Source organism: Bubalus bubalis, chromosome 6 (genome assembly GCF_019923935.1).
Source record: "Bubalus bubalis isolate 160015118507 breed Murrah chromosome 6, NDDB_SH_1, whole genome shotgun sequence".
Classification (NCBI taxonomy): Eukaryota; Metazoa; Chordata; class Mammalia; order Artiodactyla; family Bovidae; genus Bubalus; species Bubalus bubalis.
The window spans coordinates 101,418,276-101,435,163 of record NC_059162.1 but is presented as its reverse complement, the minus strand read 5'-3'; the positions used below and the strand labels follow the sequence as shown (position 1 = coordinate 101,435,163).

The window sequence follows — 16,888 nt, the reverse complement described above, 5'->3', positions numbered from 1 at the left end:
AGCTGAGGGTCAGTCAGTCCGAGGATGGCATTCGGCTCCTCCTCCCTGGGCTCACTTGAATTTTGCTGGAGGAACCCCTCTTTCCTAGCTCCTGCCCACAAAGGCTTGTATGTCTACCTTGAACTCCTGTCTCTTTGCCCCTCGTGGCCTAGGTGCCTTGTCTCTGGTGCTCTGTGTGAGGGCAAGGGGGGAGCAGAGGCGCGAGCTATCACCTCATGCCCAGGACAACTCTCGGAGTGGGTAATGTTCTTACTGTTTTACAGAGGACAATACTGAGGCTGAAAGAAATGAAGTGACTTTCCTAAAATCTCACAGATAGTAAGTGGGCAGAGTCAAGATTCTAAACCACGCCTACTGGACTGCAGAGTCTGTGTGTCAGATACTGGTATCTCTCATAGTCAGAGAGGTTAAGGAACTTGCCCCAGATCACATAGCTGGCTGGCGGTAGTATCATCTGGTGTGAGCCAGACTCACCTGGCTCTGAAGCTCTTTCTCTTGCGCCAGTGGTCTCTGGTCTGAGCCACATCCACAGGGCCCAGTGTATGCATCAAGTATCACCTGAACACTAAGTGAAGGGTAAGTGTCAGCTACGGCCACACCATTTGTCTAGGATGATGCAGCTAGCATTGTAATTAAGAAAATACAAGCTCCTTTAAAAGCCAAGCAAATTCACTGCAGCTTCTTTCATTATGCAATTTTATCACTGCTGCTGCTGCTACTGCTATGTCGCTTCAGTCGTGTCCAACTCTGTGCGACCCCATAGACCGCAGCCCACTAGGCTCCTCTTTCCCTGGGATTCTCCAGGCAAGAACACTGGAGTGGGTTGCCATTTCCTTTTCCAATGCATGAAAATGAAAACTGAAAGTGAAGTCGCTCAGTCGTGTCCGACTCTTAGCCACCCCATGGACTGCAGCCTATCAGGCTCCTCCGTCCTTGGGATTTTCCAGGCAAGGGTACTGGAGTGGGTTGCCATTGAAAGACCAAAAGCAATGTCTGTGAAGTTTTCCAACATTACTAAGAGCCCCATGTGCTCTGTCTGCCTACCTCCCTAAGAGCGCTCCAAAACCACACTTAGTACTTTTCTCAGGTACTTTCCTGATCCTCAGTCATAAACTCACAATACAGAAGTGCCTTTTGCGTGGAAGAACTGTCTAAAGGTCATTAACATAAACAGGAGGCACAATCCTTTCCAGGTCTTGAGTCCCATGAGTATTAAGAAGTAGTGTAGTCTCCAGCAAAGAGGACCCAAGTCCTGAGCTAGGGAGGGAAGGAAGGAAGGACGGAGTCAGGGAAGTGAGCTTCTGCCTTTCCTATCCGGGCCTCCAACTCCTTCCTCTTGCCCATCTGCCGAGGAGACATGGTGGGGAAAAGACCAATACCTATGTGGGTTCTAGTCCTAGCTTTCTCTCTTTCTGGTTGTGTGCCCTTAGGCAAATTACTTAACTTCTCTGTTTGTCTGGGAAATCTGGCAGAGGAATGGGCATCTGGACTCTGGAGCTCATTAGTCTGGTGTTAATATTCAGTGTGGGTTCAATGAGTGCTTGTTGACACCTAGCGTGTATGTACCAGGCCCAGTGCTGAGCATTGGACATACAGAGATGGGTGGTAAGTAGGCCTCGAGGAGCTCGTAGTCTAGTAGAAAAGACAAACATGTAAGCAGATGATTACAAGATCATGTGATATACTCATTACAAAGTACTGAAGCCCTCCAGAGAAGGAGGTGATTTATTATGTCTACCAGAATCGGTGAAAGTGAAAGAGGAGAGGGAAAAAGTCGGCTTAAAACTCAACATTCAGAAAACTAAGATCATGGCATCTGGTCCCATCACCTCATGGCAAATAGATGGGGAAACAGTGGAAACAGTGACAGACTTTATTTTCTTTGGCTCCAAAATCACTGCAGATGGTGACTGCAGCCATGAAATTAAAAGGCGCATGCTCCTTGGAAGAAAAGCTATAACCAACCTAGACAGCATATTAAAAAGCAGAGACATTACTTTGCCAACAAAGATCCATCTAGTCAAAGCTATGGTTTTTCCAGTACTCATCTATAGATGTGAGAGTTGGATTATAAAGAAAGCTGAGTGCCAAAGAACTGATGCTTTGATCTGTGGTGTTGGAGAAGACTCTTGAGAGTCCCTTGGACTGCAAGAAGATCCAACCAATCCATCCTGAAGGAAATCAGTCCTGAATATTCATTGGAAGGACTGATGTTGAAGCTGAAACTCCAATACTTTGGCCACCTGATGTGAAGAACTGACTCATTGGAAAAGACCCTGATCCTGGGAAAGATTGAAGGCAGGAGGAGACGGGGATAACAGAGGATGAGATCATTGGATGGCATCACCAACTCGATAGACATGAGTTTGAGCAAGCTCCGGGAGTTGGTGATGGACAGGGAAGCCTGGCGTGCTACAGTCCATGGGGTTGCAAAGAGTTGGACACAACTGAGCGACTGAACTGAACTGAACCAGAATTGGGGTGGCATCAGAGAAGGTTTCACAGAAGAGGGTTTTGAAGGATAAACAGGAGTTCCCCCAACACTCTAAAAAGGAAAAGGAATGTAAGCAAAGGGAACAGAATGAGCAAAGGGAAGTGAAAGTGTCCTGCCTACTGGAAGAGCAGCAAGAAGTCTGATACAGCTGGAATGTTAGAGGACAGGAGCTATGAAGACAGGGATGCTGCCATGAGCTGCATCTTCCAGGCCTTGGGTACCATGTTCAAGAGGAGGGATGGACCTCCCATACCTACCACCCTCTTGGCTCTGGTGCTCTTCCTGTCAAAACACACACACTGCAATTGCACCCTTTCCTGGGTCTTTGATTTAAGAGTTCCTCTCCTGGCCCTGACAGTAAGGCATTTCTGTCCCACAGATTATAACTCATTCTGGGCTATTATTCAGCTCCCCAGCCTTGGCCCTGCTGCAGTTAGTCCAAACATAATATCCTTCATGCATATATTATCTGTCTCCCTATTATCTGGAATCATTCCGGAATTAAATTTCAGTCCTGCAATATTGGCTTCAGGAGCGGCGCGCTTTATGGGCTAGTCAAAGGTTAGAATACCAATCAAAATAACAGTGCCGATGCAGCGAGACATTTTAATATTCCAAAACCCGGTAATTGTAAAAGGACATAATATTTTTTCCCTGATTACCCCAAAGGCAACACATGTTAACAAGGCGAAGGAAGGAGTGAAAGAAATTTCAGAGTTCAGACAGCTGTTAAGACATATTTAAAGGAAAAGCCTAGGCAGGGCACTACGCCATGGGGGCAGGGAGATGTGAAGAAAGAAGACAGCCTCTCCAGCTCCAGCTGCCCCGACTCCAAACACAGCACTGGTTCCTCTGCCACCTCTGGGCTTCATCCCAAGAGCTCATTCCCAAGGGGCGATGTCACAGGGGATGGGACGAAAGGAGGAAAGCTCAGGACGTGGAGTCTTGAGGCCCAGGTTCCAGTTTCAGCTCTTCAATCCAAAGCCTCCAGCCTCCAAGCTGACCCCTCCCAGGGCTTCAGCTTCGAACCCCATGGCAAATGCTCCAGGCTGCTCTCCCACCCGGCCTCTCCTTGTCCCTGCCTGTGCCCCTGCCTCTCCCAAACTTCCACCTGGTGCTTTGTGTCCTGTTCTCGCTGCTAGAGGCCTTCATCTACCTGGCCGCAGAGCTAGTTCCCCTTAAGACAGCGGCCTGTGTGACGCTGTCAACACCCCACGGACAGTGCTCTGTACTTCAGATGATGCGGAAGACCTGGGCCACAGCCCTTACCTGTCTGGTCCTGACCACTGAGTGGTCCAGAAGCATCCATCTTGGTGTGAGCCCTCCTCCCTCCAAAATAAGACAAAACAAACACCCGGCAGGGCCCCTACATCTTCACGCCTCTCTTGGTTTCTGTTTTTGTTTTGTTACTGTTTTTTCCAAATCACCCCAAAAAGGGGCTCTGCAGCAGGCACCAGGCAGCCACCACTATATACAGAATCCCAGCCTCTGTCAGGCTGCCTATTACTGGAGCAGCTCTCTCACCACAGCACCAAAAAAGTGACCTGACCGGCAGAGTTCCAGACCCTTTCAGTCCTGACAGCTTCCCGGCTAGCTCAGCCCGCTCACTGGAGCCTCCCAATCTGCACCATCCCGACCTGCTGACCTGCCTATGGCCCCCAGCGAAGAACTTCATTAAAGCCGAGAATTTATTCCTCCATAAGCCCTTAATTTATTACTGCGCTGATTGGGACTCTGAATGCTCCAAGGTCAGGAAAAGTCGTACTCAATCGTAGACACCAACCCTCCCTTCAGCAGTTTCTCCTGCTGTCCACTCCCAGGGGAGGGGGGAGACAGAAATGCTTCGTGCAGGGACCCAAGAAGGTCTCCTCTCCCTCCTTCAGAGCTGGCCCAACCCCATCCCCTTCAGGGCACCCAGCACTGTGGCAGGGTGTGTAGCACAGATGGCAGAGGGAAAGTGGAGCAGCGACCTTCACAACCTGCTTCATCCGAGTCTGTCAAATTCTAGGTGACCTCCAACCCTACAACTTCTCAGCAGGACTGTCTGAGCCCTGTCTGCCAGGACTGACTCAGAATCCTCCTAAGGCTGCCTGCCGGCTTCCCCAAAAGCCCATCCAAACAGGCCCAGGCATCAGAGGGAATTCCAGACCATTTGTGAATGTACATGCATACACTTGCATGGCGTGGCTGACCATACATGAAGTGCTTATTGTGCAGGCATGCACTATACATACATTTATACCAATGTGTCCTGCAGTGAACATATACATATTATGTATGCATATGTATATATACACGTATTCACATCCTTTGGGACCTACGCATTTCTTGATCTCTTATTTACAATAACATTCTCCTCCACCTAATCTTAGCCGCCGGCCCCTTTGGGCACAACTCGGAGCCTACCAACACCTAGAATCACCCCATCTCTGAAATCACTGATTCAGACGTGCCGCTTTCCAACCACAGTCTTTTATTCTTCCATCTGGCATGCTCCACTATACTGGTTTTTACCTGTCCCTCATCTTCTTGGGACCTATCTACTTTTTCCATATCTGTCAGGTCCCCTGCTGTCTTCTCTTCCTTCAACATCCAGCTTAAACTCCACAGTCCATCCTGGCAACCACTGTCTTGACAAAATCTTCAACTGTTGCTTTCGTCACACCTCTTGGGAGTCAGTCTCCTGTGGATGAATGTAAATGTCTGCTTTCTGCATGCGCACAGCCAGGCAGCTGAGCTCTGCTAGAGAAAAGCCACACAGCGGAGCAGAGAGGCTCCACTGTGAATTAGTGTCGCCGACATCAACTGGACCCTCAACACTGCCTATAAATCCCACTGAACTTCTCAAGTAAAGCTCACACTGTTATTCTTTACTACAACTATAGCAATCCTTTTCAACTTTCTGCCAACCTTCCCAGCCCTCCCCTATTCATTATTAGCAAACAACTGATCTATTTCACAGAGAAAAGCAAAAGCCATTAGAGGGAAACTGCCTCTTGTCACCAAATCCACAAGCCTACTCGCACCTGTCTGCACTTCTCCCCGCATCACAGTGGAAGAGCAGCCTTCCCCTGAAGACAGTCAGTGTCAAGAGACTGGGTTTTCCATCCCTTCTCCTGTCACGTTCTTAGAGACCTCCCTCACTCCTATATTTCAACCTTTCTTCTCTAATACACAAATGAGAACATACATCTTCCATCTTAAAACACAAAACTTGCCTCGATTCCACAGCTGCCCCACCACAGCTCTTATACTCCCCTTCCCTCCTTCAAAGCCACATTTCTGAAAAAATTCAAATTTCTCTTATCTCATTTACTCCCCAATTTGCTCCAATTTTGACCCATCCTTATCATGCCATCAAGAGGTTTCACCAGGGTCGCCAAGGTCCTTGAGCCCAGGTCTGGCACTTGTATTTCAGTCTTTACATCATGTGGCCCCCTTTGAACTGACTGATCCTTTTTTTTCCAGAAGATACTCTTTTTCTTTGGTTTCTGTGATCTCACCCTCTCCTGACCTACCTCCTCTTCTGCCATCCTTTCACTGTCTTTTTTCACTCTGTTTATTCTCTTCGGCACAGATGCAGGCAAAACTAAATTTAAGTTCTAACTTGGTTGTGTACCAAACTGAGATGCTGAGCAGGTTTCGTCATCACTCTGTGCCTCAGTTATCTCAACCTTAAAATGCAAAAAATGACAGTAACTACCATACAGAGTTGTGAGAATTAGATAATGTAGGTACGTGAGCACACAGCACTTGGCATAGCACTGTGCAACACAGACATAACGTGAGCTCTATAAGCAAGCTAGGAATTGAATGCCCGGCTCAAGTAAAAAAAAAAAAAAACACATGAAATTAATTGTAAGAATATATTTTATTTAACTTAGTATATCCAAAGATTATCATTTCAATATGGACTCAGCATAAAAAACTATTAAAGAAGTATTCTGTATTTTCTCATACCAAGTGTGTAATTTGCACTTACAACACATCTCAACTGAGATGCTAAATCTTCATCAGAAATACTTCAACTGTATTTAGATTTTAAACAATTAACAGTTGAAAATACAGATTTACCAATCCAGTTCTAAACATACTTAAAAGTTCTTCTTGAAAGTTTTCAACTTATGTTTAATTAAAATTAAATAACATTTAAAATTTGTTCACCAATCACATTAGCTACATTTCAAGTATTCGATTGCTATAGGTGACCAGTGGCAACTATACTGGACACTGCCAGGTCTAGCACACAGAATACAACCATTAATTAAGAAATATTATTACCATGAGTGACCACTCCCCCTCTGCCTCTAGTTCTGACTCTCCCTCCTCTATGTATCAAACACTGATATTTCCCAGTGTTCTGTACTAGGCTCTCTTTTCTTCTCATCTTAATCACTCCATTCCATGGCTTCAATTATCACTCGCACACCAATAATGCCCCCAAATCTGCATCTCTTATCCAGACCTTATCCCTGAGCCCCAGGACTATATATTCAAATACCTTCTCAAAAGCTTCACCAGAATGCCTCAATGGCATCTAACTCAACATGTCCCACACTGAATTCGCCTTCTCTTCCAACATCTACACTTCTTCTTCCACTATCTCGGTAAATTCATTCCAATTCTCCCAGTTGCTCACATCATAAACCTTGAAGTCATGATGGTTTCCTCCTTCATCCTCAACCCTCACAGCCAATCGGTCACCATTTCCCATCTATTTTACAGTTAGTTCTGCTCTAACACTGATTTTGAAAAAGCAAGCTTGTTCCACTGCAACTGGAGTATTAGGGAACGATTCAGCATAACACACACTGTGCATTTATGTGAGACTCTGTCCATAAACAATATAGGATAAACTCAGGAAACTACACCCAGCTGAACAGAGCTGTGCAAGAACATACAAAATGCACACATCCCAAACACATACCAGCTACCTGGACTACCACTTGTGCTGCAAGCCACATCTATCTGGTTACAATCTTTGGTTTCAAAGAACTCTCGTTCCGCCACTTCATAGTAACTCACAAGCTGCAACCCTTCTCATGCTCATTTCCATGCAAACTTCAAGTTTTCTTCAAGGTAAAAATGCCATAGTTATTGTAGTATTTGTGTATTTCTTAATCATTTAATGCATGTAAAGTCATACTACCCATAGTTTTTATTTTATTTTTTTAATTAGATTCCCATCTCTTTTCATGTACCTCTGATGAAGCTTGTGAGGACTCTGCTCCTAAGCCCATTTTTACTGCACAGCTTTCCACAGCACGGCGATCTGCAGGGAGGCGTATGTTCCACCACAGGAGAACTGACTGTACCATTTAACACTCCAGACTCAGTCCATTTCTCTACATTTTCACTGTTGTCACTTCAATCCCAGTAACTATCATCTTCCACCTGAACTAAGCAATGGTCTAATTCCATGGTTCTCAAGTAGGTACAGTACCTCCCCACTCCAGCTTCATCCAGGCCACTGGAAATGTATGTTTGTTTGGCGGGGCGGGGCGGGGGGGGGGGGGGGGGGTGGGGGGGGTGGGGGGGGGCGGGTGGTTGGCATTTTCAGTTGTCACAGTGAATTGGAGAAGGGCACTCTCCTGGCATCCAACAAACAGGGGCTGGGGATGCTACGAGTTCAGCCATGCTGCCCACACAATGATCTGCCCATCCCAACACACCAACTACAACTCTATTACTGGCCCCCTGTTTCTACTAGCTCTCTCTACACTGCAGCCTGAGAGGTTTTTTTTCCAAACGCAAATCAGATGATGCCTCTCCTATCTTCAATCGTGTCCCCTCACCCTAAGTACAAAGATCAAAACCTAAAGTCTGGTCTACAAGGTGCTGCCTCCCTCATTTCGGTTCAGGTCAGCCTTCTCTCTTCCCCACATTCATGTGCTTCAGAAAGTCATTTGTCCAGCAAATAATGATTACATATCTACTGTGTGCCAGGGACTATCCAGAGTGACGAGGACGGAAGAGGGAACACAAGAGACAAACCTTCTCCACCCTCATGGAACTTACATTCTAACTCCATGAAGCTGCCAGGCTTCTCTTCACCCAAAGCCTTGCCATATGTGGTCTCCTTTGCTCAGTCGATTTCTGCTCATCCCCCAGGTCTCAGCTTAGGCCCCCTTCCTCCCCCTTATCCCACTAAGTCAGGTGATATTATCTTATGATGTCCTATCATATCCCTTGTGATATGATCCTATGACTCTGAACTTTTTGGTATTATAACACAATTGAAATTGTTTATTTAACATACATATTTTCTGTTCTATCCCCAGGGCCCAGCACAGTATCTGGAACACAAAAGGCACTCAATAATATTTTGCTTATTTATGCAGATGTGTATGTTTATATATGTGCATGTGCCTTTCCAGTTTATGAATATGTACATATAAACACACTTGTACTTGTATATATTTTCATGTTTCTGCACGTGAAGAGGTGTATACACATGTATTCAAGTATGGATGCATGCATAGTTTTGGGTACGTGAGTGTATTCATCCACATGATACACATGTGTGTATCTATGTGCACACGCATGTGTGTATGCACTCTTCCGGCCCCTCAGTGGCAGCTCTGACCTCCTGGAGGCCGCTGGAAGCAGGGCTCCAAGTTCTCTCTAAGCTGACAGTTCAATAAGAGCATAGATCATTCAATGACATTCCAAATGTCAGCAAACACTAGTTCGCTCCTCTCTGCTACAGGGAAAGTAAGTGGAGGCGGGAGAAGTGGAGACTTGGCCCTGGAAGAGTTGCCCTTCCCTGAGACCACCCATGCCACCTATGGACAGGAGAGGGCAGCTGAAAGACCACATTCTGCCTCTGCTCAGACTGGAGGCCTTAGTCAAGTGAGGACAGAGACCTCAGTCCCAGTTGCTCGCTCACTCAGCAGGTCTAGGGGGCCAAGCAGGCCCGGAGCCTCCCCATTCTTTTCATGGGGCAGAGCCCTCCTGGGGCATTGAGGAGAGGAAAGGAAGGGAAGGGGGCAGCACAAAGTAAGGTCAAGGATGGGAGAGAAGCCCAGACAGCCAGGGCCTGGGTCCCATGTGGGGAAAGAGGAGTGAGGCTTTTACATGGTATTCCCCCAACCCTGGCAATGGCCTCTCTGGCTTAGCTTTTCTCATTGCTTTTTTTAAGGGTGCAGAAATCCCTGTGCAACCTGCACAAGTCACACAGTATAAAGGTCAGAAAGATCGCCATGTGCCTGGACCTCCAGGGTCCTGCAGCCTCCCTGTCTTGAATGGCTGATAAGGACTATAGTTGGATCACCTCAAGCACAGCTAGAACACAGTGTGGCTGGAAAGCAGAAAGGAAGGGGTGAGACCCCTGGTTTTTCTTAGACCTATGCGGTCTACCTCCCAGGAGGCGATCACAGAGTCCTCCGTTTCCCCTAGTACCCATTTCCCCTTCTACGACTCAGCACAGTCTGGCAGAGAACCAAGCTGAATAGGCTCAGCACAGCTTCCTCCACCGCCAGCAGCACCAAGGTAGTCCCGAGTGGCAATGTTATCACACGGGTCGGCTGGTTTCCTGCCTCTCTGCCAAGGAACCTAGAGGCAGGGAGCTATCCATACACCAAAAAGTCTAGTGAACTTCACAGAGCAATTGTTCATGGTCAGCGCCCGCCTCGCCTGGCCGGCCCTTCACATTGCATTTGCAGAGACCAGCAAGCAGCCTCAGATGCACTCTGACAGCTGGCATGCCGTCTCTTCCAGGCGCATGGGCCTGGCCACACCCGCACGCATAGCCCTGCCAAGGCCCGCGTGAGAGGCCCTCTCTGGAGCCAGCTCTCAAGGATCAGTCAGCCAGCTAGCAATTGCTCACTGGGCATACACTCTGCACCTAGCCTTGATCTGGCCAGCGGGGACACAGAGAGGAACCAGGCTCAGTCTCTGTGCTTTGGAGGGACACGCCTGCAAGGAAACACATGGACTCAAAGATCATGGATATCCAGAGTGTCAAGGCCTTACGGCAAGAGATCAACTTCTGAGCTTCTCAGCCCAGGTGAGACCTGAGCCGAATCATCAAGGAGAGGGAATATGCCTGATGAAGATGACTGGGGGTGCTTCAGGCGGACAGAAGGCCTCACAACCAGGCCCAAAGGCAGGACAGAGCCTGGCCTCCTCAGCCCCAGCTGGGAGGCAGTAGGAAGCTATTGTTCAGCTGCAACAGATCAGCAGGATAGGTGGGGAGGGGTCAAAACACCGACTAGCCAGAGGGCAAAGGACCCGCACACCAGAGGACAGCCAAGGAGCTCACACACACTGCCACAGATAGCAGCCCGAGATCTACGGAACAAAGCCCAGGGTGGCTGTCTTCCACTGCTCCTCCAAACGCTCGCTCGCCTCCAGCACCCCCACACACCAAAGAATGCTGCTCCCCCTACACACAAGTCCCCTCTCCCCAGATCCAGATCCCGCCTTCCGAGAATGCCCAGTTCAAGACCCTAATCCTTACAATACCAGAGGGCCTGGCCCTCTAAGATCTCTCCTTCTCTGGGCCCTCCTCTCCCCCCCACCCCCGGGGAATCACTATTCTGACTCCTGGTGTGTTCTCCCTCCTCTGAGCTTCCTGGGAGTCACTGAGCTGGCCAATGGCACAGGTTCCTGGGGCTGCCCCTGGTCTGTTACCCTTCCATCACAGGGATTCATGGGAGTAAAGTCTCCCGAGTGGCCTGAGCCTCCCACAGCCAGGATCCTAAGACAGCAGGGATCTGGGAAGTCTATTCCTACACCTCCCTTCTTCTGCTTACCTAGGAAGCACAGCACACACTAGGAAAAGTACAGCTTTCTGGGTGATTCATTCTCTGCCAGAGCCCACTTTCCTAGCTGCACGGGGTCCCTCCTGGCCCACAGCCTCAGCGCCCACTCCCCATGTGCTTGGGGCTAGGTGAGTGCCAGCCTCCCCCATGCTCAAAGGGAAGTGGGTACTAGTGTCCACAGCCCTTCTCACATGAGCAGGCTCAGCTAGGGGTAGGCAGAACCAAAGCCAGCCTGGACCAACTCCACCTCACCACCAGAAGGAGATACCAGGGCCAGTCAGGAGGGTTAGCGGTCACACTCATGATCACTCCTGGCACTTCCCTCCTAGAGGAATGCAGCTCAGCCCAGAGGGGGAGCTCTGAGCAAGAACTGGAAACTCCCCTTAATCGGGACTTCTCTGCACATCCAGGGGACACCAAGGAGGGTGGTGTCAAACTCCACCCAGCAGCCTGGTCCCTTAAGCAGCTCCCCACTCTCAGAAATAACCACAACCTTTCATATTAGCTAGGGAGGAGGAAGGAGTATTGAGAAAAGAAAAGAAGAGAGAACAACAAGATGAAAAGAACAGAAATGAGGAAAGCAAGCAAGAGGGATGGCATCTGAGGCACGGGAGAACCTGAGGACACGTGGACAGGGGCTCAGATACAGTACCTTTTTCAGGTTAATCCACTGCTTGAAGTAATCTGCTACTGGCAAGCCCAAGTACTGGCACTGTCCTGGGAGCCTGAAGAAAAAGAGGGAGGAGAGAACAAGTTGAGCAACCCATGTCGCAGGTACAGAGTCTATAAGACAGGGAGACCCCCAAAAGGCTAACAACCCACCAACCATGGGTCCTACCCCATCCAAGAAAGGCACCCCACCTTCAGCACCCTGGACACCAGGCTCCAGATGCAGCCCTCAGATCCAAATGTGAGAACCTGGAGACTCTATTCAAAATAATATCAGACACACTGCTTTCTGATGGCCTACGATATTGCTAAGTTTCTTACTTACATTTTCACATTAATTCAGAGTGATGCTGGGAGGTGGTAGATCTGTACACTTTATAGATGAGAAAACAAGAGTCAGAGAGGCTACCCAAGTCCCCACAGCTAAAACACGATAGTGTCAAGAACTGAACCCATGTCTGGCTCATTCAAAAGCCTGTGTTCTTTCCAGTGCAACAGGGTGTTGTCATTTTGTTACAGAGACAGGAGGAGAGAGGAAAAAGAGCACATGATTTAGAGACAGCTGGGCAGGGCCTTTGCCTCACATTTAAGTCTCTAACAATAGCTTTCTGTGATAGCGGAGAGAGAGATAAAAAGATGTCAGAAGGTAAATCGAGAGTCTGTTCTTGATTTTTCTTTAAATTATAATTTATAAACTCTCCCCTTCTAGCGGATGATGCCACTTTGCCTACACAAATCCATTCAAACAAATACTTATTAAACACTGATGTTTAATAAGAGTCAGGCACTGAGGACTCAAAAAGTAAAACTTAACTCCTGTGCACAAGGGACTCACAGTTTGTTCAGCAGAATGGACAGTAAAAGAAATAGATTAAAAGCCTTAAGTTAAAGCATTGGGGTACACGGAAGGATGGAAGAAGATACAAGAAATATCAGCTGGGGAAGATCATCGTTTTCTTGCCAAGAGGAGCTTGGCCACAGGCAAGAGAGAGCCTTTGAAGAGTTGTGATTTACAAAGATAGTTCTGGGGGCAACAAAAACAATACACTGCAAAAGCCAAGTAGCAGCCAGGAGACTAGATAGTAGCCATAGAGACAGTGAGCAAGCAACAAGAAAAAAGAGATGTAAAGGAAATCCTGATGAGCGAATGAGAGAAAGTGGGAGAACCCAATCCAGAGGCATGTGGCTAGACCAGCTTTGTGCTTCTTACTGACACAGTTAGGGGTGCAGAGAGCATATGTGACAACGCAGATGAAGCTAAGCAGCATTTAGTCAATTTCATTACTGTTTTTAAATTCTCTTCATACAGTATCTCCCTAGACCAGGCATCATCCCACTACCTTCCCTCTACTAGCCCACCGGATGGAGGCTTGAGTTTGGGAATGCAATTTGAGAGGTATACCTGACGCCTGCTAAGTACTCAGTACCTGTTGAGTTTGAGAGCCCTAGGAGACATTTGGCAGTGGAATGATGTCTAAGAGGCAGATGGATATCCAGTTTTGAAGACAGATCTGGCCTGGAGATATAAACTGCTGAATCACTCGTGTAATTTAAGTAAAATTAAAGCCACGAAAGAAGACAAGATTACCCAGGAAGACTATGGAATGAGAGGAGCAGAGCGCCCAGGTTAATGTCTCACAAAGCTCAGTCAGTAAAGAATCCGCCTGCGATGCAGGAAACCCCGGTTCGATTCCTGGGTCAGGAAGATCCCCTAGAGAAGGGAATAGCAACCCACTCCAGTATTCTTGGTGGCTTCCCTGGTGGCTCAAATGGTAAAAGCGTCTGCCTACAATGCAGGAGACCCGGGTTCAATTCCTGGGTCAGGAAGATGTCCTGGAGAAGGAAATGGCAACCCACTCCAGTGTTCTTGCCTGGAAAATCCCATGGACGGTGGAACCTGGTTACGGTCTACAGACTACAGTCCATGGGGTCACAAAGAATTGGACACGACTGAGCGACTTCCCTTTCACTTTCCGGTATTCCTGTCTGGAGAATTTCATGGACAGAGAAGCCTAGCGGGCTACAGTCCATAGGGTCACAAAGAGTCAGACATGACTGAGGGACTATACTTCAGACTTCAGATCACCTGTGGTCAACCTAAAGGATAACGAAAGCAAGCTTACCCTTTCTGGAATAATTGATTTTTGAGCCTAAAAAGCAAGTCATTAATGTCAAATGCCATAAAGCAGTCAAGTAAGAGAGAGCTGAGAACAACCCAATGAATTTGGCATCAGTGTGCTGGTAGGGACAGAAGGCAGCAGGTGACATGTTGAAGAGTGAGAAGAAATAAAGTGGAGATTACAAGCAGAAACTCCCTCTTTAGGAGGTTTGGCAACAAGAATATAGTTGAAATGACTGTTTCTACCCTAGAAAGTGTTAGGGCAGTCAACCTTCCCTCCATTACTCTTCAACTATTTGACAGACACTAGCTTTTTCTGTTTTATTGACTATGCCAAAGCCTTTGACTGTGTGGATCACAATAAACTGTGGAAAATTCTGAAAGAGATGGGAATACCCGACCACCTGACCTGCCTCTTGAGAAACCTTTATGCAGGTCAGGAAGCAATAGTTAGAACTAGACATGGAACAAGAGACTGGTTCCAAATAGGAAAAGGAATATGTCAAGGCTGTATATTGTCACCCTGCTTATTTAACTCATACACAGAGTACATCATGAGAAATGCTAGGCTGGAAGAAGCACAAGCTGGAATCAAGATTGCCGGGACAAATAGCAATAACCTCAGATATGCAGATGACACCATCCTTATGGCAGAAAGTGAAGAGGAACTAAAAGGCCTGTTGATGAAAGTGAAAGAGGAGAGTGAAAAAGTTGGCTTAAAGCTCAACATTCAGAAAACTAAGATCATGGCATCTGGTCCCATCGCTTCATGGGAAATAGATGGGGAAACAGTGGAAACAGTGTCAGACTTTATTTTTGGGGGCTACAAAATCACTGCAGATGGTAATTGCAGCCATGAAATTAAGACGCTTACTCCTTGGAAGGAAAGTTATGACCAACCTAGATAGCATATTAAAAAGCAGAGATACTACTTTGCCAACAAAGGTCCATCTAGTCAAGGCTATGGTTTTTCCTGTGGTCATGTATGGATGTGAGAGTTGAACTGTGAAGAAAGCTGAGCATCGAAGAATTGATGCTTTTGAACTGTAGTGTTGGAGAAGACTCTTGAGAGTCCCTTGGAATGCAAGGAGATCCAACCAGTCCATTCTAAAGGAGATCAGACCTGGTTGTTCATTGGAAGGACGGATGCTGAGGCTGAAACCCCAGTCCTTTGGCCACTTTATGCGAAGAGTTGACTCACTGGAAAAGACCCTGATGCTGGGAGGGATTGGGGGCAGGAGGAGAAGGGGACGACAGAGGATGAGATGGCTGGATGGCATCACCGACTCGATGCACATGAGTTTGGGTGAACTCCGGAGTTGGTGATGGACAGGGAGGCCTGGCGTGCTGCGATTCATGGGGTCGCAAAGAGTCGGACACGACTGAGCGACTGAGCTGAACTGAAGTGCGAGTCAATGCCTATGTTTTAGGCTAGTAGTAGAGTAAGCATTTACTTTTCAAAGACCTGAAATACCTTACCATGGGGAAGGTTCCTCTCCACACCCAGATGACACAGTGACACTAACTACAACCAGTCAATTTCCTGGGAGGGAAAGCCTGGCTGAGACCAAGAGGATCAAGGGGTATCCAGGTAGGACGTCTCCATGTGGGAACCAATGACCAAGACTAGAAGGAAATGAGGCAAGATTCTGAAAGACAAAAAGTAGCTTTAGGAACTAGAATGAAGTTGCCTAAGACACTGTACTGTCTTAGTGTAATGTTTGGGCAATTTTCTTATTCCTTTCAATTTTTCTTTCATGTTCCTATCCTTGGTGTTTGCGAAAATGCTTGCTCAGATCAGCTACTTTTAAAACATCACATTTAAGGCCTGTGAGTAAAGGGGGCCATCAGAAGTGGCAGAATCTGCAAAGGAACACATCAGGGGACTGGCCAGGAAAAGGCAAAGGTCCTGGGTCACCTATCACTCCCCCAGCACCCTCTGGTTCATCTAGTTGACCCAGGCCAGGAGTGCTCTTGGCTGTGGCTGGCCCTGGGAGAGGAAGGGCTCCCTCTTCAGCAGGATTTCAAGGGCAGATGTCAACCGTCGGCTGTCAGACAGAAAGTGTCCTCTACCCAGGCAGGAAGTGTCTCACAGGATCCTGTCTGGTTCTCTTGAAGGAGGACAGACTAGACAGATCGTCAGGCTGAAGACTCAGCTTCAGATATGGCTCGGCAGCACCTGGAGTGCTGCCTGGGCCCCTTGGCTGACTGAAGCAGAGAGCGGCGGGACCATCACCCTCACTCGGGGCTTGTACAGTCACTTGTGGGTATACCTGCCATTTGTCGATTCACAGGCATTCCAGTTGTCAAGTCCTCCGGCTGATGGAAGGTCCGAGCTCTGTGACTTCAAGACGCAAGCAGTACGTCTGCTACAGGTATAGCAGGACCCAGGCCCGTCTTCACAAGAAACACAGAGCTATATGCCAGAACTTGAACTCCCAGGTGCCTCGTGGGAAGACAGCTAGCTACACATTTGTATGACAGAACCCCAGCCCAGCTCAGAGAGCACCAGAGAAGCCCCACGAGGAGGGGTAGGTTAGGGTAGTTGCCATCCCTTCATAAAAGAGGAAACTGATGCCCAGAGAAGAAAAAGGATTTGCTTGATCAGACAAGAAGCCAAGGGCAGAACCAGAAGTGGGATCTACGCCTTCTGACTACACAAGGCATCAATCATGTAGATGTAGTCTTTACAAGTCCCTAGGAAGGCAAGGTCTGGGTTTCAGAGGGGTAGGTACCACAGTGGTTGGTGCTCAAGGTCACTTCTGGGTCCACAGTTCTTAGGCGCATAAGGCTACTGTCAGAGGGTACTAGTGGGCACGCAGTACCACTAATTTGGAAAAG

General features: G+C 47.8%; 1 protein-coding gene across 12 annotated transcripts in view; it reads right to left on the bottom strand.

The window, feature by feature from the left end:
- The window catches only part of ERI3 (ERI1 exoribonuclease family member 3), a 130,596-nt gene that overhangs the window by 46,904 nt on the left and 66,804 nt on the right, over window positions 1-16,888 (bottom strand). For 11 of the 12 annotated variants that reach the window (XM_044945096.2, XM_044945099.2, XM_006052599.3 and 8 more), the window contains one exon: window positions 11,912-11,984. In XM_044945096.2, the coding sequence (XP_044801031.2) occupies window positions 11,912-11,984 (73 nt within the window). Of the gene's footprint in view, window positions 1-4,829; window positions 5,178-11,911; window positions 11,985-16,888 lie in introns of those variants that run through there. The other variant, XM_025288874.3, reaches the window with a different exon arrangement.